We start from the raw sequence: 24,106 nt of genomic DNA, 5'->3' as shown, positions 1-24,106 counted from the left end.
ATGACAGCTCGGCAATCATCATTACGGCTTGATTATTATTGACAAATCATCACTCAGTCTCCCCTCTCCGTCTCTTTCTTCGGCTCTGCTTTCGATTGGGTGGTTGGGTGACCGGATTCGCATGTCGTTAGTTTCCATCCCTGTTATCGCATCATCAAAATCGATATCGAAAAAAGAGAAGCACTCACGATGGCGGGACGGGATTTCGCAGCAATAACTCGGAGGAGGTCTATCGGTTTGACTGATGGAACGAGGTGATTTGAAAACTTAATTTGCGCCATGAAGTCAGTGCTTCCAGATGGCACTGAAAAATTCTGGCATAGACGAAAACTTATTTTCGTGAACCATTGTAGATCAGCATGTCATGCCTGTGACAACTGTCATTTCAAGATTGCGGCATGTATCCTAAATTACGAACATGTTGCCAAACAGGTATTTAAAAGTTAAGCATAATCGTAACCTAAAACTCTAATTGCCAACCGTTGATCGATTCCAGTATGTTGCATCACCCAGCAGCACTTGACGGTCATTCTGGCTTTCTTTTCGATAGTCAACCAGTACACGATGCGTGTTAGCTTGAATCTGGCCATAACGGAGATGACGGCAACTCCCGGCCAATCCCATCAAAACGGTTCCACCTCGAATGGCACGGGTGAGGAAATACTGCGCAGTCCTTGTGGAGTGTTCAAGATACGACGTGCGCTACGATACACAAACGATGACGTTTACGATTGGGATGAATACACCCAAGGGATTATACTGTCCGCGTTCTTCTGGGGTTACGTCCTGGCGCATTTTGGAAGTGCCTTCATAGCTGATAAGTAGCCCAAAACCTTGCTGGGGCTGAGCGTGCTTGTGACGGCAGTGCTAACCTTGCTTACGCCCCTCGCCATCGATATCGGAGGAGCGCCTATGCTGATTGCCGCTCGGGCAATCGAAGGGTTCGGAGAGGGTGCCACGTTCCCGGTGCTGAGTGCCATCATTGCCCAGTGGATTCCACCGCAGCAGAGAGGAATGCTGGGGTCGTTTATTTTTAGTGGAGGTCAGATCGGATCGCTTTTCGGTGGAATTGGAACGGGATACATGATTGCAAAACTACACAGTTGGAGATTGGTGTTCTACGTTTGGGGAGGTTTCGCCATCGTTTGGTTTGTTATGTGGGAAGTGTTCGGTTTCGATAGTCCTGAGCATCATCCGTTCATCACGGAAAAAGAAAAGCAATCCCTGATGGAGAAGTTTGCTGATGCAAGGAAACGCACCGGCATGGGTCCCATTCCGTGGAAGAAGATCTTCACCAGTCTTCCGTTCTGGGCGTTGATTGCTGGACAGGTATGATCACTATAACAACACTCTTAAACGAATCCAAATCAATTTCATTCGCAGATCGGTCATGACTGGGGCTTCTACCTGATAGCTACCGATCTGCCCAAGTACATGAAGAGCATCCTCGGTCTGTCGGTAGAGGACAACGGGCTCTTGAGCTTTTTCCCGTTTTTAAGCATGTGGATTTTTTCGGTCCTAACCGGCTGGATTTGTGACATTCAGATTAGGAAAAAGTGCATTTCTCCCACCATGGCTCGGAAGATGTGGACCACGATTGGATCGCTTTCGCCGGCCGTGCTGCTACTGGCGGCATCCTATGCCGGATGTAACAAGGTGGCGGTGGTGGTGTACTTTACCCTTTCCGTTACACTGATGGGTGGATTCTATCCGGGACTGAAGGTCAACGTGAACGATTTGAGCCCGAACTATGCAGGCTTCCTGATGGCAATTGTGAACGGGATTGGTGCGATTACAGGTAAGGATTATTTGGAGATACCGTGCAGTGCCATAATTTCACGAGGCGCCTAACTCCGCTTGGGGAAATGGCTCAAATGTTGACCTATGCATCTGAAGATTGGGCCCATCGATAAAAAATCCCAAACGGTAATTTTTTCATAGAAAAACGCGTTATGTGGACAATACAAATGGATATTTTTGGTATTGTCCAAGATCAGGGAACGTGGACAGACATGAAGGGCACTAACTCAGCTCATTTTTAAATATCCATAATATATATTTACGTGTTTTATTTTTCAAAACTGCGAAGATTAGAGACTTAGGTGCTTGAAATTATGGTACATTATGATATTAAAAATGCCACGTTTAATGAAACTAAATATTGTCTTATAGGCATAATTGTTCCATACACCGTTGGGCTGATGACACCTAATGTAAGTATCGATTTAATTGTTTGAAGTAGAGGTGGATTTCTTGCTTGCTCTGTAGGGTTTTTGATCTAATTTCCGTCGTACTAAGCACAACCCACGCTTTATCTATCTTTTCTGAACGAGTTTAAACACAAAGTATTTCTGTCAAATATGACTTCTAAATTTATTCACCTTTTCATACGTACTATTGGATTTGATAAAGAGTCACAAATTATTAAGATATTGCTTAAAAACTAATACTGCTTCTTGATTCTAAATTCATCCTACGAGTTTCAATTCCGTCCAAACGCATTGAAACGCCATTAGATTTTCTTCGTCCTTCGGATAAACGTAGAAAAAAGGGATTCGCTAGGAGTGCTTCTTTTGTTTTGAGAACAATGAGCGTAAATATTCATACAATGCGCTCTAATAGGGTTTATGTTGTATCTAATGAACTAACGCACATACCTATTATTAATTTTTGCACGGTGAGATCATTGATAATATTGATCTTTTCTGATCGATAGAACGGAAATGGGCGATTACGACGAAGTAGCGCTCTACCCTATATGTTTCAATCGAAAAACTTCTCTTTTTACCCTTCATACAGAGTAGGATATACATTAGGGTGGTTCAAAATAGAGATTTTGCAACACCAAGCTCAACCGATTTCAAGTAATTCTCCCAAAATTTTAGCTCATTTGGACGTGACTCATACTGCACTTTATATGGGAATTAGAATGGCTAAAATGAACTTTTGGTTCTCATCGTTCTAGCCATTTGCTGTAAGGTTCTACGGAAATTTTAGCAATCGGTACGAATGTGAAATTTTCCCAACTACAAATTAAGTGATTAATTGATTATGAAGATGGTGTTCTTGCGACATGCTCTAACAACTGCTCAGCAGGCAACACTGGTCTACTTGGTGCAAAGAATAGGGCAAAAAATCCAGCCTACTATCATAGAGATAGATAGACAAAAGATTTAGCTGTCACTTTGCTGCAACGCGTCCGATCCGGATCTAATGTGCGTGGGACTTAAGACCAGAAGGTCTCGAAGAAACGTGCTCAACTTTTTGGTTCAGCTCTGGTACTCTCTTCGGTGCCAAGCTTTTCGATGCACTCCTCGAAACCTAGGAAAATCCATGAACCCCTCATTTTATCTGTCAACATTTCATAGCGAATCAAAACAAGCATAGTGTAGAACTAGAATTTCTTCTAGAATGGGGTGCGTTCAACCGGTGGAAACTAACGATTTTAAATTGGCTCACTACTTAACTAGCCTATTGATCTCAAACAAATCGATTAACGTACTCCATACTAGTCGAAATTCTAGTACTAGACTATGTTTGTTTTGATTTGCTATGAAATTTTGACAGATAAAATGAGGGGTTCGTGGAAGTTCCTATGTTTCGAGAGGTGCATCGATTAGCTTGGGACCGATGATAGTACCAGAGCTGTGCCAAAAAGTCGAGCACGTTTCTTCGGGACCTTTTGGTCTTAGAGCTCTATGGTACGTTCATTGATGTACTTGGGACCGATAGGCTAGTCCAGTGTGAGTCAAATTCAAATCATTAGTTTCCACCGGTTGCTACTATGTCACAAGTGTAAGATGCAGTGTTGCCGTGAAAGATGGCGATTAATCATATGAGAAAGTAATCGGTTTCGAAATCAATTAATAACTACCATGGAATCTAATCAAAACGTGGTCTTGGGTAAAATTGTAGCAGATACATTTCACATAAGAGCAAATAGCAAGCACTTCCGTAAATCATTATGGCATCATCATCAAGGACTACACACTTAATTTTTATTGCCGAGATTTCAACAGCTCTGCAAATTATTAGAGAATAATTGCCGAGATTCAGCTAACAAAATAGAATATTGCTGAGATCTCAGCCAACAAACAAATATTTTGCAGAAATACCAGCTAATCGGCTGTTGGAGATTTCACCGAGTTCACTTCAAAAAAAGTTAACTTTTCCTACAGTAATTCCTATTTATACTTCAATAGACCAGTACAGTATGAGTTCGCATCCAAATAAATTCAAATTTTGGTCAGGACTTGATTTAGAATCGATTGAGTTTGGCGGAGCAAAATCATTATTTTGAACCACCCTAGTAAAGGCTTACTAAAAGTTAATTGATTCGCACAAAAAGTCCTGTAATTCATTATTCAATTAGTTTAAAAAGTCCATTAATGGTTGCTTTACAGTACTTTTATTAATATTTCAAAGTTACAGCATTAGATGGTTACATTTCTCCAGTTCGAACGAAATCTCGAACCTTCCTCTTGATGGAGCCCATCAGCGCCCGCATAGTGGAAACGAACATGGAATCAGCGCATTTCTTCCATTTTGCCCGCATTTGCAGGATGTCCTTGACTGCCCCGCCGCTTCGTCGAAGTTGCAGCTTTGAAATTGCCCAGTATTTTTCGATTGGTCGAAATTCCGGGCAACTCGGAGGATTCATTAGCTTGGGGACAAAATCGATCTTGTTTGCAGCATACCACTCCAGAACCACCTTGTAGTAGTGGCAGCTGGCCAAATCGGGCCAAAAGATAACATCACCCGTATGCTTGCGGGTGAATGGCAATACACGCTTTTGCAGGCATTCTTCGATGTAAACTTGCGATGTCATCGTCGAGGATGTGACGAATGGTTCCGTTTTCAGGCCACAACTGCAAGTCGCTTGCCAAATCATGGCCTTCTTCGCGAACTGGTCGACAAACACGAACTTGAATCACATCCCCATGTCCAGTCGCGATGTAAAACTTTTGACCGGGGAGCTGCTTAAAATCGAGTTTGACGTATGTTTCATCATCGATCAAAGGGCAGTCCTTGAGTTTCGTCAAAACACGGTCGTACAAGAGCCTTGTACGAAAAACTTGAAAAACTTGTTCTTGAAAACATAGTATTTCAAAACATATAACCTCAGTAACGACATCTCTCTGGCTTCTAGTGAAAAACAAGCTTGCTCGCTAACTCGTAAACAATATTGCATAAAAGTTCTATAGAATGTATAGAAATGTCAATGTGATCCGATGCCAGCGCTGCGGCGAGTAGTTCGTGGAACTGATAATATTCAAATCAACCGTTAAATGCACGAACGAAGATACACAATGAAGAGTTACGTCTGTTTGTCTGTGCTTGCACACTTTTTGGCCACGAAAGTCTGCTTCATGTACCGGTTCGGATGTTTTCTGGCTTTGTACGACTTGTATCCTCCCTGGCAAGGATGTTCCACACCGTTTGAAAGTTGGCTTTATATCTTCATTCCACATCTCGGATCGAAAGACCGGGGTCGACTTTAACGCACCTCAACACCTTGCTGCGCAGCTGACGATCCCTGGTTCCAGTTTTTTCGTAGGTCCGCTGATTCCTTTGCACACTCAGAGTTTCCTTGTAGGTTTTTGTGTACTCGAAAAACTGTTGTTTTCGACGTCTTCAGTTCTTCAGCCAGCTTGGAACCGAACCACTCCGGATTTTCCAGGTGTTTGTGCACAATATTTTATCTACTATCGAGTTCCATTTGATATTATTTCTGAACGCGATCGACTGCTTTGATCAAAATTGCACCAGTTTTTCTCTATAGAAGTGTGAACAAACCACGGTCAAAGATTTTCGATTCCCAACACTAGGGGCGTGTTAGCGGCGCGTGAGGGGCCTATCAATTTACTTTTAGTCTGCCTTTATACATATCGTATAAAAACCCGGCTTTCGATCCGAGGTCCAGAGTGCCGAGTTTCATATACCAATCGACGAAATTAATACGCTCATGTTTCTCTGCAATCACTGAACCAGTTTGAATGCAGCAACTGCCATATTATATTTACTATGGTCCCAGTGAACTCCATTGAATATTTTTGGAATAGGTCAACCGGTTCCAAAGATAACGCCGAAACATGTTCCGGTGACCAACCATCTCAACAAGAAACCCTAAAAGCACTGAAAAACTTGAACGCATCTAAAGGACCTGATGGGGTAGCACCTGTATTCCTGAAAAATCTTCCAGAAGAACTCTGCCTTTCTTTTGAACGCCTTTCAAACATGTCTTTGAAAATTTCATTATTTCCTGAAATTTGGAAAACCTCTTTTATTGGTACCTTTTTTCAAATCTGACATCTGAAATTACCGTGGAATTGCCATTATTTCATGCATTCCAATATTTTTTTCAAATCTATCATAAACGAAAAAAATAATCAATAAATAACAAGTCAACAGCGTGACTTCATCAAGAGCCGCTCCACTGCTTCTTATCTTCTGAAGTTTGTCTCTTTTACACTGAATGCCATGGATAATGGCAACCACTAAGAAGCTATTTATACTGACTTCATTTTCACAAGCATTTAACAAAATCGACATACCATTATTACTCTTCAAGCTACAGAAAGTGGGATTGGAAGCCCGTTGGCGTAGCTAAACAACTTATCTGGAGGGGGCCTGGGGGGGGGGGGGGTCTGTTGCATTTTGTTTATTATGCTAAACTACGGTTAAGTAAAAACTCGTGAAGATGCTATTCAATCGAATTGCGTCAAGGCAACTTGTTTTTGGGTACATTTTTTCTGTGATCATTATTATCATTATTATTATTAAATCTTTATTTTAGTTTTCTGTGACCAGTAATATGACATAGAGGCTTGCTATTATTTCAAAGGTGAAACAATAACGATAGGGGGAGCCTTAAAAGCTTACTAATTTGAAAAAGCAACGATCGTTTGTTCATGATTTATGTAATGAAATCACGTAGCGTCCGGATCACCTCAATTTAAGCATCTCAAACTTATATTATGTATATGTAAAGGGTGCCCCACACTCAAATTGCATCACGGAAAAAACGCTGTTGAAAATTACCCATTTTGTAGAAGTAGTTTAGAGTGTATTGTTTACACTTTTTTTATCGCTGTCAGTTTTTCGAAAGTTGGAAAAAATGGCGTCACCAGAAAAGCAACGTCGCGAATTGATTTTGCGCAAGCACTTGGAATATCCTCAACTCTCTCATCGGGACATCGGAAAACAACTTGGAATCGTGCAGTCAACAGTGAGTCGTGTGATTAAACGTTACTTTACTAGAGTGCAAATAAAAAAAAATGGGGTGACGAAATAGTGTCAGGTTCTGAACGCTTATAACATGGGCATTTATGAATGAATTTCAATTTTAATTACACCATTTGATTCAGGAAGGATGTAAAATTAGTTTGATATGAAGATGATTGTTGTTTAATAATGGTTAGCTATTTAAAATTGATCAAACTTTTTAGACATACCAATCACGTGCTCGCTAGAGAGACGCACCGATTGCGCGAGGTTACAAAAGAGCGCATCCAGGGCATCACAATATCAGCTTCAATCGACCAAAACGCTGCGACGAAGAGACTACTGGCTTTCTTTTTCTGTTAAAGTCGAACAGCTTCGCAGCATTCTAGAACCTCAGTCTTTTATTTTTTTAAGGCTTTATTAAAGAGATTTTTAGCCTTAGGCTAGTTCATCTCTAAAAGAACCTCAGTCGGCGTGCACAAACAAATGTTCAATGGCTTGTCTCTCTTTCTTCCGTCGCTCCATTGGTCTTTCTTACAAGTTTCGGTGAAACGGATGAGCGAAAGAGCGCTCGACTCTGATAGTTTTCTCTTTCATGAAACACATCAACAGAGGTTTCATGACGTATATGACGGAAAATGAAATAACACATTTAAAGCATTTCTCACGTGAAAACACTTGAAGATTACACGTAATATGTTTAATTTATCTTCCATCTACATATTTATCTAAAAAAAATTAACGAAAACGGGACATAACGCATTTTAAACAAATTGAAAGAGCGGTGATAGAGTGTTCGTGAAAGGGGATTGAAAGCCATAATGAGGTTTCGTTTAACTTGAAAATCAACGTTACTTACATTGAAAGCGATGAACAAAGCAACGATGAGAAGATCCACAGCCAGCCTTTCCTTTTAAGCGTGCTTCTTTTTCATTTTCGTTGCTTGATCATGATAGTCTAGCTAGGCGTTATAGAAATGAAGCGTTGAACACGTTTGTATGAGAGAAACAAAACTCGAGTTCATTTTAGAGCTTCGAAAATGTACACGCTAACTTGAAAGTACCCATTAATGGTTGAAAAAGACCCATTTTGAAGAAAAGTGGCTTAACTCATTAAATGAGTAATTTTTTTACCCATTACTGAGTATCTGTTACCCATTAAGGTTCAATTTACTTTGATGCTTTTTGGAAAATTTCAAAAGCAGTTTTTTCCGACGCATTATTTCAGATTGCAAAAAGCTCGCACTATTCGATTCCTTTTGATATTTTAGACAAAATGACGCAAGCTTTTTGCGTTCTAAAATAATGCGTCGGAAAAAACTGCTTTTGAAATTTTCCAAAAACCATCAAAGTAAATTGAACCTTAATGAGTAATTGTTAATCATTAATGGGTAACAGATACTCATTAATGGGTAAAATTGTTTAATCATTAATGAGTTAAGCCACTTTTCTTCAAAATGGGTCTTTTTTTACTCATTAATGAGTACTTTCAAGTTAGCGTGTAGAGCCCTGAGCGCATCTGTATATATTGTATCAGTTTATGCAGTCCCTTTTTGATACTATTCTCCCCAATGTCCATCTACTGGTTTACTATGCAGACGATATTAGGGTAGAGAACTACTTCGTCCTAATCGCCCATTTTGAGCCTATCGAGCAGAAAGCTTCAAATAAATCCATGATTTCAGAGATAACAAGTCAATTATACGTTTGTTACGATACTTTAGCTAATAAGCTACCGAACGAAGTCAATGAGAACACGTGATTTTATTTTTTTTATTTTTTATTTTTATTTAATACATCCATCTGACAATAAGTCTTAAGGTTCAATTTACTTTGATGGTTTTTGGAAAATTTCAAAAGCAGTTTTTTCCGACGCATTATTTTAGAACGCAAAAAGCTTGCGTCATTTTGTCTAAAATATCAAAAGGAATCGAATAGTGCGAGCTTTTTGCAATCTGAAATAATGCGTCGGAAAAAACTGCTTTTGAAATTTTCCAAAAAGCATCAAAGTAAATTGAACCATATTATTGAACCAGAAGCCATAACAAATACTAAATGTATCTGGAGTTAATAATACGTCTCTGGAATTGAGCAGCAGGTTCCCCAAACTCGAACAACTCTTCAACTGTAGAAAACGTGCGAATCATACTCGTAACAGGTTCATGTTGTCCAAAAGAAGAGCGGTGTGAGTCTTGACGCAATAGGAACGTTGAGCGTAGAAATCTGCTTGGCGCACGAAAGTTCAAGCAAGAGAGTAAGTGGGTAGAGTCAATTTCACCACTTAATAACTTCGCGACGAATGATGCCTGTTGAATTTGTCGCCGTCGTTGTAACGTGTCCATGCTTAGCAAGCGACATCTCTCAGCATACGGAGGTAAGTTTAGTGGATCTCTCCAAGGAAGTTGTCTTAATGCTCGACGAATGAATGTTTTTTGGATACGTTCTATTCTGATGTTCCAGGAAAGTTGGTAGGGAGTCCAAACAACAGATGCAGTCTCGATAATCGGACGAACGAGTGAACAGTACAGTGCTTTTAAACAGTACGGATCCGAAAAATCTCTTGAGATTCTTGATATAAAACCAAGCTGACGATTAGCCTTAGTGATTACCATTGAACGGTGTAAGTCAAACGTAAGTTTAGGGTCCAGCATTACACCTAGGTCGCTTACTTGTTCTACTCTTTCTAGTACAAATCCATCAATTGAGTAATCGAATACGATTGGCGTTCTTGTGCGATTAAATGTCATGACCACACATTTTGATATACTGACGGAAAGCTTGTTTAAGCGGCACCAATCAACAAATTGGTCTAACATTGCTTGGAGCTGACGGCAATCCTCGACGTTCTTGACAACAATGTATAGTTTGAGATCATCGGCGTATATGAGCACACAACCACTCGGCAAGAGGAGCGTCACATCGTTGAAGAAGATTGTGAACAGCAATGGTCCTAAATTGCTGCCCTGGGGAACACCGGAGGTTGCAGCAAATGGTGATGAAGTGCACGAACCCAGCTTGACACGAAGTGTTCTGTTGGAAAGATATGATTTCAGCCAATCAACCAAACCATCCGAAATTCCCAGGCGAGACATTTTCCGAAGAAGAATACCATGATCGATGCAATCGAATGCCGCTTTCAGATTTGTATAAACGGTATCTACTTGAGCCCTATTTTCCAAGTGATTTATACATGTTAAGGTGAACTCCAGCAAATTTGATGTAACTGAGCGTCCTGGCATAAATCCGTGTTGCGTTGCTGAAATGTAGCTCTTGACATGAAAGAAGATAGCATCGTTCACAATGATCTCGAATAATGTTGAAGCTGCAGATAGACTTGTTATGCCACGATAATTTGTCACGTCACGTTTGTCGCCCTTCTTATGGACAGGGAACATAAAGGAATGTCTCCATATTTCGGGGAAAACTCCTTGGTGCAACGAAGCGGTAAAGATGCGAGCTAGGGGATCAGCTAAAACAGCAACACAGCGGCAAAAAATGTTTGTAGGTACACCATCAGGACCCGGTGAAACAGATTTCTTCAACTTCCTAACAGCTTTAACGACATACATATTGCTAACCACAAATGTACGCAAATCGATGAGACCCTCAGGAACATTGCAAGCCGCTCTTTCTACTTCATATGCGTTGGCGGCTGAATCTGAAAAAACAGAACTGAAGTGGCGGGAAAATAGATCACACGATTCGAGCATAGAAGTAGACTCCAAATCGCCAAAAAATACGGATGAAGGAATATTCGACGATTTTCGCTTGGAGTTCACAAACTTCCAGAAGCTCTTGGGATTTCTACGTAAGTTGGTCTGGACACGCAAGACATATGACTTGTATAGGGTTGAATTAAGCTTACGATAGGCGTTGCAAGCGCGATGAAAGTTGCGTTTCGTTTCAGAAGTTCGATGTCGGCGGGAATTTTTATCGCGTTTCAAAAGCCGCAGGAGAGGAGAACTCCAAGCAGGAGATATAGGAGGTTTTCGTCTTGGAGTGTTATCGGTGAGCCAATTGCAAATTATGTTGCAAAATTGTGCTGCCATATCGTTGACGTCATTTGTTGCCAGAATACTGCTCCAATCACAGCTCATCAGGAACTCGTTGAGCATGACGAAGTCGATTTTTGAGTAGTCGAGCGTATGTTCACCAGCATCAAGGGATTCCACACGGCCAACACAATCGGATTGAGTTGGTAAGGAGAATAAAATCGGTGGATGATGCAAATCAATAGCCAGCAATGGGGACATCGCTTCGTTAACTACAATGTTGCAATCGGAATCACAGAAAACCAAATCTAGGATGCGCCCCAGGTGATTGCGAATAGAGTTGTATTGCCGGATATTCAGGAAGCTCGTTCCATCCATCAGAGCAGCACTGGCAGCAGACGTCGTGGAAGGATCAAGGTTTAAGATTCCATCATCAAGACAATCCCATGCTATGTGTGGTTGATTGTAGTCACCACAAGCAAGCAAAAGGTCACCATCTGGAGTTGCATCACGTAATTCACGAAGAGTCGCTAAATGGGCATCGATAACACCTACGTCCCGACTACGATCTGGAGGAATATATACAGCGCAAAGCACGAACCGTTTTCCGCGAATACAGGCAGACACACTTACTTGTTCCAGGTTACTACCATTAATAATCTTTATCTCAACAGACTTGTAAACGCTGGTCACGGCAATAAGCACTCCTCCAAACTTCGCTTTCTGGCTATTACGAGCACTGCGATCGCAGCGAAATACATTAAAGTCAGTACCAAAAAGTTGCAGTGAGTTGATGCTGTCGTCAAGGCCCGTTTCTATCAATATGATGACATCGTAATTGCAATCACATACCGCTACAACCAGGTCGTCAATTTTGGTTCTTAGACCACGTACGTTTTGGAAGTAAAGCCAAACATCGTTGTCAGGCTTCCAAAATGCTTATTTTTGCGCGTCCCGGGGTCCATCCATCGGTTGATTTGCTGCAAACGTCGTCTGCGGTGTCACTGGCGTGGGTGTTAGATTCACACCAGATGTACTCCGAAATTTTTGAGCCGAGTGATCTTCGAATTCACGGAATAGAACTCCTTCGGGCCAAGATGACGGATCCAAAGCTCTCTTCTTCAAAGCTGGGTCTAGACCGACTTTGAATGAAATAAAGGTGTTGTTACTGGTGTCGGTTCCTTTGGCGACCAATTTCACAACATCAGGTTCATTTTCGAGTTCCAGTTTTTCACATGTAGGTACAGAGATGACGTTCTGACCCAACAATTTTGAACCAGACTGACACTCAGATGTTTTATGAAGGTTTGCACCCATCATTCCCAAAAACAAAAGAAGCGCTCCGCCCAAATCATGTTTTATCTTCATCCGCTAGGCCGAAGTGAATTCATTAGCGTTTCAATGGCGTTTCAATGCGTTAGGCCGAGTTTAGAATCCGTAGGCCGAGTTTGGCGTCAAGAAGAAGTGTTAGACATTTGACAATGTCTCAACGATTAGTTTCTCTTTATCAAATCTTACGGTACATAAGTAAATAAATTTGGCAGTCATCAGTAATAATAACATTTCGTTTCGTACTAAACTGCGCTAGATTAACAGAGACTAAGTGCGGGTTGTGCTTAATAGGCCGGAAATGGGGTAGTTAACCCTACTCTCATAACTTTCCATAATTTCAAATCGTTAGCTAGAAAAAGAATTTAATCCGCAGTAAACATTGTTGACGAATGGACACATGGAAGAGACTTACAATTTCCACTGGAAAGTCACACTTCATCCATGTTAGTAGCAATAGGAAAAAGAAAAGCAAACTACCGGTACACGCTTTAAATCAAACCACTATTTCAGTAGGTAGCACATTCCTTGGGGTTTACCATAACCGATCACTCAGGTTTAGACACCATGTAGATATTGTGCGGAAATCCACTGAAAAACGGTTTCGGGTAATTAAAACGATTGGGTCCAAATGCAAATTATTAACAGTTGGCTTCTGTCCAAAATGTTTTATGGTGCTGGTCTTTTTAGCAGACGCGGAGATCTTGTTAATAAAAAGCTACGTCCTATGTACAGTAATGCATTCCGTTCAGCCTCTGGTGTCTTTATCACTAGTCCTATCTCTGCTGTGATGGCCGAATGTGGCCAACTTACTTTCGAACATTACCTGACAGTCTGTGTGGTGACTAAAGCTGCCCGTTGGCTAAGTTTTAACGGTCGTGACAAGTAACAAGAGCAAACAAAACCTCTCAACTCCCTGACCAAACTTAATCTCCCTTGAATTGGAAATCAGAACTAGAACTAGACCATGGAACCAGTATCCTCTCAAAATAGATCTCTCTCTCTCTTCTCCTCCAAGTAAAAACCGGTGACCCTCCGTCTAAAATACAACATCATTTTCACATTCTCCGCTCTGAAAAATAGAATAACTCCTTTCACATTTATACCGACGGATTTGTATCTAATGGCAAGGTCAGCTACGGTATCACTAACGAATCAAACACATCAGTTCCTCCCTTCCTTTATTCTGCTCCGTCTTTTGTGCTGAAGCTTACGCTCTCATGAGAGCTTCCAACTTGTACCCAAATTACTTGCTCAACATGACACCTCCATTAAATAGAAGATGTCTTAGGAAAAGTATGAATAGTAATTATTAGATGATGAACAACTCAGTTCTGAATCCGCTCACTAGGCAGTGTTAGTATACTATTTAGCATCAAGTTGTTTGCTTAGCTTGACATCTCGACTAGTGATTCCGATGCATAAGGCCTTTTGAATGGTCATGCTCAGTGTGCAATTTGCATCCTTGTTTTAACTTGCCAGCACGATCAAAAAACAGGATTCTATCGTCAGTGAAGTTATGTGGACGGACAAACTTATAGCCAGCGGCGGAAACTTACGATTTTAAATTGGCTCACTACTTGACTAGCCTATTGGTCCCAAGCAAATCGATTAAAGTACCCCATTCTAGTCGAAATTATAGAACACGCTTATTCTGGTCAACTCAAAATTGAGTCAAATGTACTCATCTCAGCGGTAAGTAGTGCTACTCAAAATTGAGTAGCCTTATGTTGACTCACTTTTGAGTTAACGACGCTCTCACGTAGACTGATTCAAATCCACTCAGCGATATTTAAAGTTGCGGGGGGTGGGCGGTAGTTTGGTTTTTTTTAATTTTATTAAGGAAATGAAAATTGTCTGCCCTAAGCAATTTCTACTTACCTGAAGGAATTTCCGCCCGTTTTGAGTGAAACATTCACCCGTTTTCTAGGACGTTTCCTCCAACATGGTTGACATTTTTTCAAAGTTCAGTATTTTGCTGACGGAGTGGCTTTTACTGAGTTTGACATTTCTCGTTTACTCAGTTTTTGACAACTCGATACATCGGACGAAAGTGAGTACGCTCGACTCGCCCGGTGAGTAAACTAGAGTTAGCGTGTACTACACTATGTTTGTTTTGATTCGCTATGAAAGCTTGACAGATAAAATGAGGGGTTCGTGGATTTTCTTATGTTTCGAGGGGTGCATCGATTAGCTTGGGACCGAAGATAGTACCAGAGCTGAGCCAAAAAGTTGAGCACATTTCTTCGGGACCTTCTGGTCTTAGAGTTACCTCTATGCTTATAGCATGATTGGCCTCTCAGCTCAGAATACACTTACCATACAGCGCTAGTGGCATTTTTGATTCTAAATGCTAGCAAAGATATCCGGTTATCAAGGTGGTCATCTGAGCGATTTATCCATGTATGTATCCACATTAATCCGGACACCTTCAAATACTGTAATTTTTGAAATATTGCACGTAGGAGTGAAACATTTCGCTGGGATATCATAGTTCGAGATCATTGATGAAAAAAACTATGATTGGTGTTTACATTCCATGTTTAGTGTTCAAGATGGCGATGAATGAAAACACGTGCGTGAGCAGATTTTGTACGGACGTCATGCAAATTCTGACTTGTCAATACGGAATCTTGCAAAAAAAATATTTACCTAAATCCACTATTCACGGTGTTGTCAATTTCGGAACGTTTGACGGTCGAGCGGAAACCGAGAAGTGATAAAAACATTGGACGCGCGATCCTGCCATAGACCGAAAGGTGAAGAGGATATTCACGGAAAACCCGAATCCCTCTGTTCAAACGGTGGCTCGTTAAATAAGAATGTCACTTGGTTTTGTCCAAAAATCAAAGGAGCGTTTGGAGCGGAAATCGTATAAAGTAAAAACAGTTCTAAATCGCAACGACAAACAGAATTTGACAGCTAAATCACGGATTCGACGTTTGTACTGCGAATATTTGAAAAAAAATTCATGCGTTGTTATGGACGAAAACTTATGTCCTGAAGGATTTCAAGCAGCTTCCTGGGCTGGCTTTCTATTCTGCTATGGCCAAAAATGCTACATCTGAGTATTTCAGGAAATTTCCCAAAAAATACCTTATTTGGCAGGCAATTTGCACGTTTGGCTGAAAGAGTAAACCTTTCGTCACTACAGATTTACCAGAAAGAGTTAAAGCCCTACAGTAAAAGTATGGACGTCTGTCAAAAGTTATTCCAATCGAACCGTCAAAATGCACCGTTTTGCTCGATTGGAACAGCTTTTTTCAGTTTTGTGGTGACAGTCGTCCATACTTTTACTGTAGGGCTTTAGAAAGAGTGCCTGCCGAGGTGATTGCTACCCAATGAGCTGGATTACCGAGGTGGAGCAGTCGGTTAAGTTGTGTGAGTAAAACCCCTGTATGATACATGCAATTAGTGACGTCACTAATTGCGTTTAGGTTGATTTTTTGGATTACTAATACAACCATATTTCACGATCTGCTTCACCTCTCTCTGTATCTCCTTGATTGCTACCTTCCTTTTAGTGTATTTCGACAGTGAGCATGCATAAGGGCGAATACGCGATGATCGATTCTCTTCATCGATTTTCTCTTTGCATTGCTACAGCTAAGCGAAACAATTTTCTAGAATTTGTTTAATGCAGAGTAGTAACATAGAGGTAACTCTAAGACCACTGGGTCCCGAAGAAAAGCATTATTATTTTTGGCTCACTCAGTACCAGAACAACGGTCCCAAGCAGTCCCAAGCTATTTCACTCACCCTTGCATGTTCTGCATGAATCCACACACCCCTGATGTTATCTGTCAAACTTTCATAGCGAATCAAAACAAACATTGCATAGTACTAGAATTTCGACTAGAATAGGGTACGTTGATCGTTTGCTTGGGACCAATAGGCTACTAAAGTGGTGAGCCAATTTAAAATCGTTAGTTTCGTATTGATTGTTGGTAGTAACAGGTTGTATTGGCTATCAAAAGCAACATCAAACGCACCGAGAAACGTTAAATCTAGCGAGTTATTAACAAAAGAGAAAATCGACGAAGAGAATCGATCATCGCGTATAGGCCCTTATGCATGCTCACTGTCGATTTGTTTATTTAACCTGGTTCAGTTCCAACCTGCGCACTGAAAGAAAACAAACGATTTCGGATTGTGATTCAGACGATATGATGGTGTGCGTAAAATCGCGCCGAACAAGCATCGAGGTGTCAAAACATTTGCGTTTCATCCTGGGGTTTCATCATATATTCTCTAAAGAGACTGGAATATACAAAGAGACGACATGTTCCGATTGGAATTCCACTTTATCTGTCAGTGTCATTCCAATCGAGCACGACACCTGCCAAACTAAAAAATGTATGTTAATTGTTGGGGAAGTATTGTTATCTGTTTTATTCGTTATTATGTTGTGACAGTCTATGAAATGATGCGTCTGAACTAAGTCCATTATAGCTACAAGCTTTTCAAATTGATTAATTTCGTCAGCATCTGATGTGTTTACATGTCTCCTTATAATTGTTTCCAAATTAACGAAAAATAAAAACGTTTCTTCATTAGCATAAATTAAGGCGTGTCCCGTAAAGTCCTTCAGTATTGTGAATTTACTGAAATTGGCTAAGTATGGCTGAGTTGAAATACATTTGCTCACGCAAATAGTACAAACCGACCCCTTCTTAGCTACCTTACGTATGATTAATCCTGAAATATGGTACAGCACATTCCGTTCTGACTCATTCAGTGTATGTAATACTGGTGGTGCAATAGGTAGATCTGATGGTACAGCAACAGGCAGGCACATATTTTCCTTTTCAGATTCCTTTTTCTGCGCTAGATGATGAACATTGCTCGGGAAGTCAATAAGCCATTCCCTATCGTCAGGATCGTATGATGACCCAGGTACATCAGTTAAATATTGCGATATACAGATTGATTTTAATAGGTTCCTGAACTGTAATGCCGTTGGCCTCTTTTGCCTAACACGAATTTGTGAAAACAGATTTTCAATACAGTCCTGGGTAAAATGAGCAGTTAATAAAAATGAATAATTTCTCCTATTCAAAAAATAGTCCTGTAGTCGTAAAATAGAATTTGTGGCTAGAATGATGGATGATTGCCACGGTTTCCACTTTCCTTGATAGCCTACCCCTACTGAATGTATCATGCTCTTGAAGAAACAAAGGAACTTTAGTGTTTCTTTTAAACTTCTGGTTTACCTGTAAAATATGAATATGTACATTACAACATAAAACATATACTGATAGTGAATTACGATACTTGCTTTTACCCAGAGCCATGCAAAATTTTCTATTCGACGACAAATTGAACCATTTAGAAAGACATTCTATGAAATATGCAGTGGCAATTACTTCAGGGCGGTTTGCCAATTGGCTGTAAAAACGAAGTGCTGCAGAAACATTGGTGTTCACAAATTTCTGTGAGTTGATCACCTTCATCGCGTCGTATTTACTCTTCTTTTTGAAGTCCACATCGTCTGGTTTCAACTTCGATGCCACTTTCAGGAGATTATGTTTCTCAAAATTTACAAGTTCCGCAATGTGGTGTATGTTTACCTCCGATGTGCACAAATTGTTTGCTGTCACTACTTCCGGTGGTAAATAAAGAACTTCATTGTTGACCCAACCTTGCACTGCTGATTTGAACACATGTACTACGTCCGGCATGACTTCCAACGTTCGCTTATGATCAACAGGATGCGTAATTGGGGTACTGCTCAATACATCAGCCTTGAGGAACTTCAAGCCAATGTCGTTCCATAATTTTTATTGCCTGGAGCACAATCGGATGTTATAAAGTGTACTTTGCATCCTATGGCTTCCACTTTGAAGATTATGTCCCATAGAATGTTCTTGAGTATTTTTTCCGACACACTGTTGCCTGTAAAATGGAATGCTACTACCTGTTTCCACCTACTCCTGATTCCTACTAGCATAAATACTAGAGCATGGCTGGCCAAAACGCTTTGATCTTCTGTTGTCACGTTCCCATAGAACTTTCCAGATGAAATACAATATGATCGGGCATCCTCGATAGACATTTCGTCGAACACGATGCCACAGTCCAAGTCAGCATCTTTCATCGTGTTGACTTTCAACCTCAGAAGCTCTACCACACCGTACAATATCCCACTGTCGAAGCCTATATCTTCCATCCTTCTTTGCAATGTTCGCTCCGATGGAATAGACGATACTTTTGACGCTCATTCTCATATCCTTTTTTTCCACACGCGAATTTTGTTTTCAGGCTTTCGGTAATTGTTGCATTGCTCCATTTCTTAGGTCGCTGCTTATCGTACAATAATACTTCAACCTGGTCGGTATTGAATGTCTTGTTTAAAGCCTTTAATGCTAGCTCATGTTGGTTGTTTTGCATCGAGGTGTCAAAACATTTGCGTTTCATCCTGGGGTTTCATCGTATATTCTCCATATTCGCGCGTAGGAAGAGTAATGCCACGGATACACCTGAAATACAAACTATGAGCATGAGCATTATTTGTATAATAATTATGAGCACTACACAACAACTATACAAAAACTATACAAGTGTGACCATGGATGATCTCAAAATTTAGACCATAGTTCTTCCATTTGGGTTATCGTTTGTTTAAGGATGCGGAATGAACTACACAACAACAACAAAACTAATATCGATCAACGTTATTCAAGCTGATGTATGAAATAATGATATAATAGCAAAAATCATGTACCTACAATACTACATCAATGGATGTAATTTTGTTGGCAAAATCGATATACATCGTACAACCAGTGGAATGACCTCTGTGCAACTGTTTGGATGTCAACAACAACTTTTCTTTCTGTGTATGTGCAACTGATTCCTCTGCGTCACAGAGCCACTTATTCCATATTTGAACCAAATCGGTCAAAATTTACCCATTTCTAAAGCCGGTTGGGAAAATCATTAAAATGCATGGAGTAATCCACGGCTTCAATGCTTTGCTACTAGGCAACGTTGTTCACGTGCAAACACATCTGAGATTCTCATTGTAAATTTTATGCTGAACAACTTTGTCCAAGACCGTAAGACGATCCGAGTTCATCCAAAAAAGTTATTAGTATTTCAATGAAGTCAAGTCTGATTGATGCTGCAAAAGGGCCTTTTCCCTTTTTCAGCCATAGTATTTATCCTTTATCCATACATTTTGAGACAACCTGATTTATGAATCGTTAAATGTTGGCCAATTTGCCTCAAATTTGGACCAAAGCTTGGATCGGCAAAAGCTAGGTAGAAGAAGTCAATATTCCATTTTTAAGCAAGTGCTTTGCGTACACTACCCGTCGTAAGTATGGAACCGTTTGGAAACATATTGCAACATTCATATTGAATATTAGGCCGTATGAATAAAACAATTTGAGTAAATGCTCCCGTGCTTTTCTTATGGAGCGTACTCTTAAGTAAAGGGTGATACGGTCAAAATTTGGTCAAGGGAAAACGCGTGTAAATCGGTGAAATCGTTTATTTAAAAAATCAAATTAAATTTCTTTTTCAAGTTCAATTAGTATAAAATTCAGGAAAAATATTCAGTTAGGCTTCCGCTTTTCCAAATCCGAATTGCCGGGCCTTACGCTTGACCCCTGCCATCAGATTTTGTACAGCCACCTTGTCCACCTTCTTCGCCGTTTGCCTTGAACTGCTGCTCGCCCTTAGCAGTTTTTTTTTTGGTCTTCTTTAGGTTCCGCTTGACAATAGCCCAGTATTTCTCAATTGGGCGGAGCTCTGGCGTGTTGGGAGGGTTCTTGTCCTTGGGAACCACCTGTACATTGTTGGCGGCGTACCACTCCATGGCCTTTTTACCGTAATGGCAAGATGCCAAATCCGGCCAAAACAGTACGGAACAACCGTGTTTCTTCAGGAAAGGCAGCAGACGTTTATTCAAACACTCTTTCACGTAAATTTCTTGGTTGACAGTCCCGGAAGCTATGAAAATGCTGCTTTTCAAGCCACAGGTACAGATGGCTTGCCAAACCAGATATTTCTTTGCGAACTTTGACAGTTTCATGTGCTTGAAAACATCTGCTACCTTTACCCTTCCTTTTGCCGTATAAAAATCCTGTCCCGGAAGCTGCTTGTAGTCGGCTTTGACGTAGGTTTCGTCGTCCATTACCACGCAGTCAAACTTCGTCAGCATCGTCGTGTACAGCCTCCGGGATCGCGCTTTGGCCGTCGTATTTTGTTTATCATCGCGATTTGGAGTCACTACCTTCTTGTAAGTCGATAGTCCGGCTCGTTTTTTGGCTCGATGCACGGTTGTAGACGATACACCCAGCTTATTTGCGGCATCTCGGAGAGAGAGGTTAGGGTTTCGCTTGAAACTACCGGCAACTCTCTTTGTCGTCTCAGCGGCTTTCGGTTTTCGATTTCCCCCCGATCCAGACTTCCTGGCTGTCGACAAACGTTCCCCAAACACTTTAATTACATTTGTAACGGTTGATTTGGCAACTTTTAGCGATTTTGCCAACTTTTCGTGCGAGTAGCTCGGATTTTCGCGATGCGCGAGCAAAATTTTGATACGCTGCTCTTCTTGCTTGGACGGCATTTTGACAACTGAAGAGTGAATTCCAAAATCAAAATAGGAGCAACATTCTACACACACACACCTTCAAAATGAGGGGTGTTCAGGTTTTTTAAATGCAAAATTGAAAGAAATACGTCAAGTTGATATTGAACAAATTTTGACCGTATCACCCTTTATACTCTTTTATTCATACGGTCCATTGTATCACCTCCCAAAAACTTACCTGGAAATCGTCGAAAAACGTAAAAACTTTTGAAATTACTTCTGAAAGCTCTGAACTACTTCGGAAAAGCTTGGAATCACTTCAGGACGTTTGAGATGAACTAGCCGTTGGTCAAATATCTAAAAAATAATCAATTTCAAAAACATCACAAAGTATTGAATTACTACAGAAAATTTGGAAAAAAAAACTTCGAAAAGTACTGAATCACATCGAAAAAGTTTGAAATAATTGCTTCTGAATCACTAAATAAAATTTTGGAATCACTTAAGCAGAAAAGTTTTGATTTATCTCCGAAAACTTAAGAATATATTCGTCATATTCTGAATCACTTGGAAAACTGTGGAATCACTTGAGAAAAATTGGGATGAAATTTTTTTCAAAACCTAGTAGTTTCAGAAAACTTTGGAATGATAAAGTTTTGATTTCGTTCGGAAAACTTTGGAATTATTTCGGCATGTAATGAATCACTCGGATCACATTACACAGAAGCACCGTACCACCAAACATGTTCCACACGAAATTGTATTTCACCTTCTTTCACACAAAGCGAGGTCCCTTTCACGATCCTCTCTTATTAGCTAATCTCCTTTCCACGAGTAGATTGTAGGTACGAGTGAACAGCTGATAGGTGCAATAAATTAGGTATCCAATCGCGCGCGTACACAGATGTGTTTATCATTATTCCTGTGAACTTTTTTCGAGAAGAATAAAGTCTGCTCCACTTGCAAATAACCGCAATTAGTGATTTCATACGGTGAAAGATTAAAGTGTAAGGTCCGAAATCCTGTCAAATTGTGAACGGTCCTGTGCGAACAGCAATCATAGGTGAAAAATCAATGGAATGTTTAGAATGTCTTGTCATTACTATGCAATTTTTATTAATTTTAAAATTGAAACGGATTCATTCGTGTAATAACAGAAATAGTAATCGTACCACAAGGCATCATCGAAACCGAAAATCACATTTGAAACCAGTACCTCCCTTACAAATCTCCCGTTATTACGCGTTTATCTTGCTGCTGCATTTGTATCATGGAAAAAAAACATTTCGGACATAACTTTAGTTGCATGGTTAAACTTAGTTTATACATCAGATACGGATGCTTTTTACTATGTCACACACAAGATTCCTTCAAGTTAGGAGGATGAAAATGTCTAATTGTAAACCATTATCTATTTGCAGCAAACCCTCGAAGAATGGCGCATCGTATTCTGGGTCGCTTTCTGGGTACTGATCTTCACCAATGTCATCTTCATTTTATTCGGATCCGGAAAAATTCAACCTTGGAACGATCCTTCCCCGGAAACGGAAGACAATTGAGTTCTATTTTTTACTTGAAATATACGTCTGCTCCTTCATAGCACACCATGGATTTAAAAACGCCTGAATTCATATTGCTCTGCTCTGGGGTTTTTTCCCGCGCCTCCGTAAGAAAGCAATACAAATTCGTTTCTGGGCCGAAAAAATGCCAACCCAGTGCTGCGTTCCTGTTCAATCGTTGTGTTTAAATTTCACATAAAGCACACCCAGGCGTCGTCGTCCGTCACAATCACAAGCGCGTTGCGGCGTTCGCGTCATGTGGGATTTTAAACCTTTCCGGTTGTGTGACAAACCCCATCTGCTAGCTGCTACTCCTCAGCAGACGTCACACGGCTCCGATTCCCATTCTGCACCGCAGCACTACACAAAGCGAGTTCCAATTTCCAGTCCCATGAAGAACGTCCTGTTGGAATTTGAAACAGCCGAACGAGGCCACATGGGAAATGTTCATGTGACTGTGGTAACAGGAGCGAATGCCAGGTCGGTTCGAGTTTCGAGCATCAGCAGCAGCACTCGGCAGAAGCGACTGGTGGGCGGGCGGCGGCGGTCTCTAAGCAAGCGTTCGTTATCTCTCGTCGGGGTCTACCTTCTACCTGTGCGCCGGACTGCCAACCTCCGGTGTGGTTGAGCGCGCGTTTCGATGATTGATTGTGAGTGCTCATTTGCAGGCAGTGCTGCTATGATTTGTTTGAGATAATTGTTCGAAGAATGCAACGGTATGATTGGTGGGCGTTGGCCAAATTTGGATTTTTCAGATATAATCCTAAATATGACCTAGATTATTTAATATTCTAGTAACCTCAAGTCCGTGCTCTGTCACAATGTTTCATTGTGATTAATCAACACTCAATGGGGTAAAATATAAAATTTGGCGTAAATTTGAAAGAAAGGGAACTTGGAGTGTAGAGCAAACTGCCCACTGGACGATTCTGAAGCCTGGCCAAGTGAGTGGGGTATGGGTTTATTTGATTGAACGTCATTTCCAATGTATATATTGATACATTCAAACCATTGGCATTTGAGATAAGACAGAGATAGGATGCGGAGGGCCCGCTTAGGAGGAGCGTAACCCATCTTATGGTTTCCATTTATTAAATAGTTCAGATAGGCTAGAAATGACAGGTTTATAGTGAGCGAATGTACCATATTGGAAAAGCATAATTTTCATATGGTTCAGAGTGGCTGAGCTGTTCCTTTGTAGTTTGACCTTTCTTCAAAACCAATTTGGCTCTAGAACAATTTTAAATTTGTTCTGCATTATTCACATGTTGCAATTATTGAAAAGAGCTCGATAATAAGATAGCCACAGAGAACAGACGTTGAGCCTCCAAATGTCTCTAAAAACTTGTGTAAAGATTCCTATGTGACTTAAGCGCCATTAACGGCGATTTCCTCACTTAAAAACCCTCTTTGACAACATGATGGCGCTGGCGTTGCAAAACCTACACTAGACACTAAGTGCTA

The 24,106-nt window shown here is 40.6% G+C and overlaps 1 protein-coding gene and 2 pseudogenes across 1 annotated transcript; 1 reads left to right on the top strand and 2 right to left on the bottom strand.

Moving 5' to 3' along the window:
* The first annotated feature begins 361 nt into the window (after positions 1-361).
* On the top strand, positions 362-22,642 carry LOC135703792 (sialin-like; annotated as a pseudogene).
* On the bottom strand, positions 16,796-17,838 carry LOC135703781 (uncharacterized). The gene is made up of 3 exons (XM_065225107.1): positions 17,819-17,838; positions 17,046-17,748; positions 16,796-16,804 (listed from the first exon to the last, which is right to left on the bottom strand). The coding sequence occupies exons 1-3, from the start codon at positions 17,836-17,838 to the stop codon at positions 16,796-16,798; spliced, it is 732 nt and encodes a 243-aa protein (XP_065081179.1).
* On the bottom strand, positions 17,907-18,961 carry LOC135703780 (uncharacterized; annotated as a pseudogene).
* Positions 22,643-24,106: the final 1,464 nt, after the last annotated feature.

Source organism: Ochlerotatus camptorhynchus, unplaced genomic scaffold (genome assembly GCF_037179485.1).
Source record: "Ochlerotatus camptorhynchus isolate MF236.1 unplaced genomic scaffold, CSIRO-AGI_Acam_v1.1 ptg000222l, whole genome shotgun sequence".
NCBI classification, from domain to species: domain Eukaryota; kingdom Metazoa; phylum Arthropoda; class Insecta; order Diptera; family Culicidae; genus Ochlerotatus; species Ochlerotatus camptorhynchus.
The sequence above is the reverse complement of the archived record's forward strand: the minus strand, read 5'-3'. Positions and strand labels throughout refer to the sequence as shown.

Excerpts from the sequence above, each read along its gene's own strand:
- LOC135703781 (XM_065225107.1), bottom strand. The coding sequence starts at position 17,838 with ATGGCTCTGGGTAAAAGCAA. Across the intron at positions 17,749-17,818 it reads ATGGCTCTGGGTAAAAGCAA|AAGTTTAAAAGAAACACTAA; the intron begins GTATCGTAATTC and ends CAGGTAAACCAG.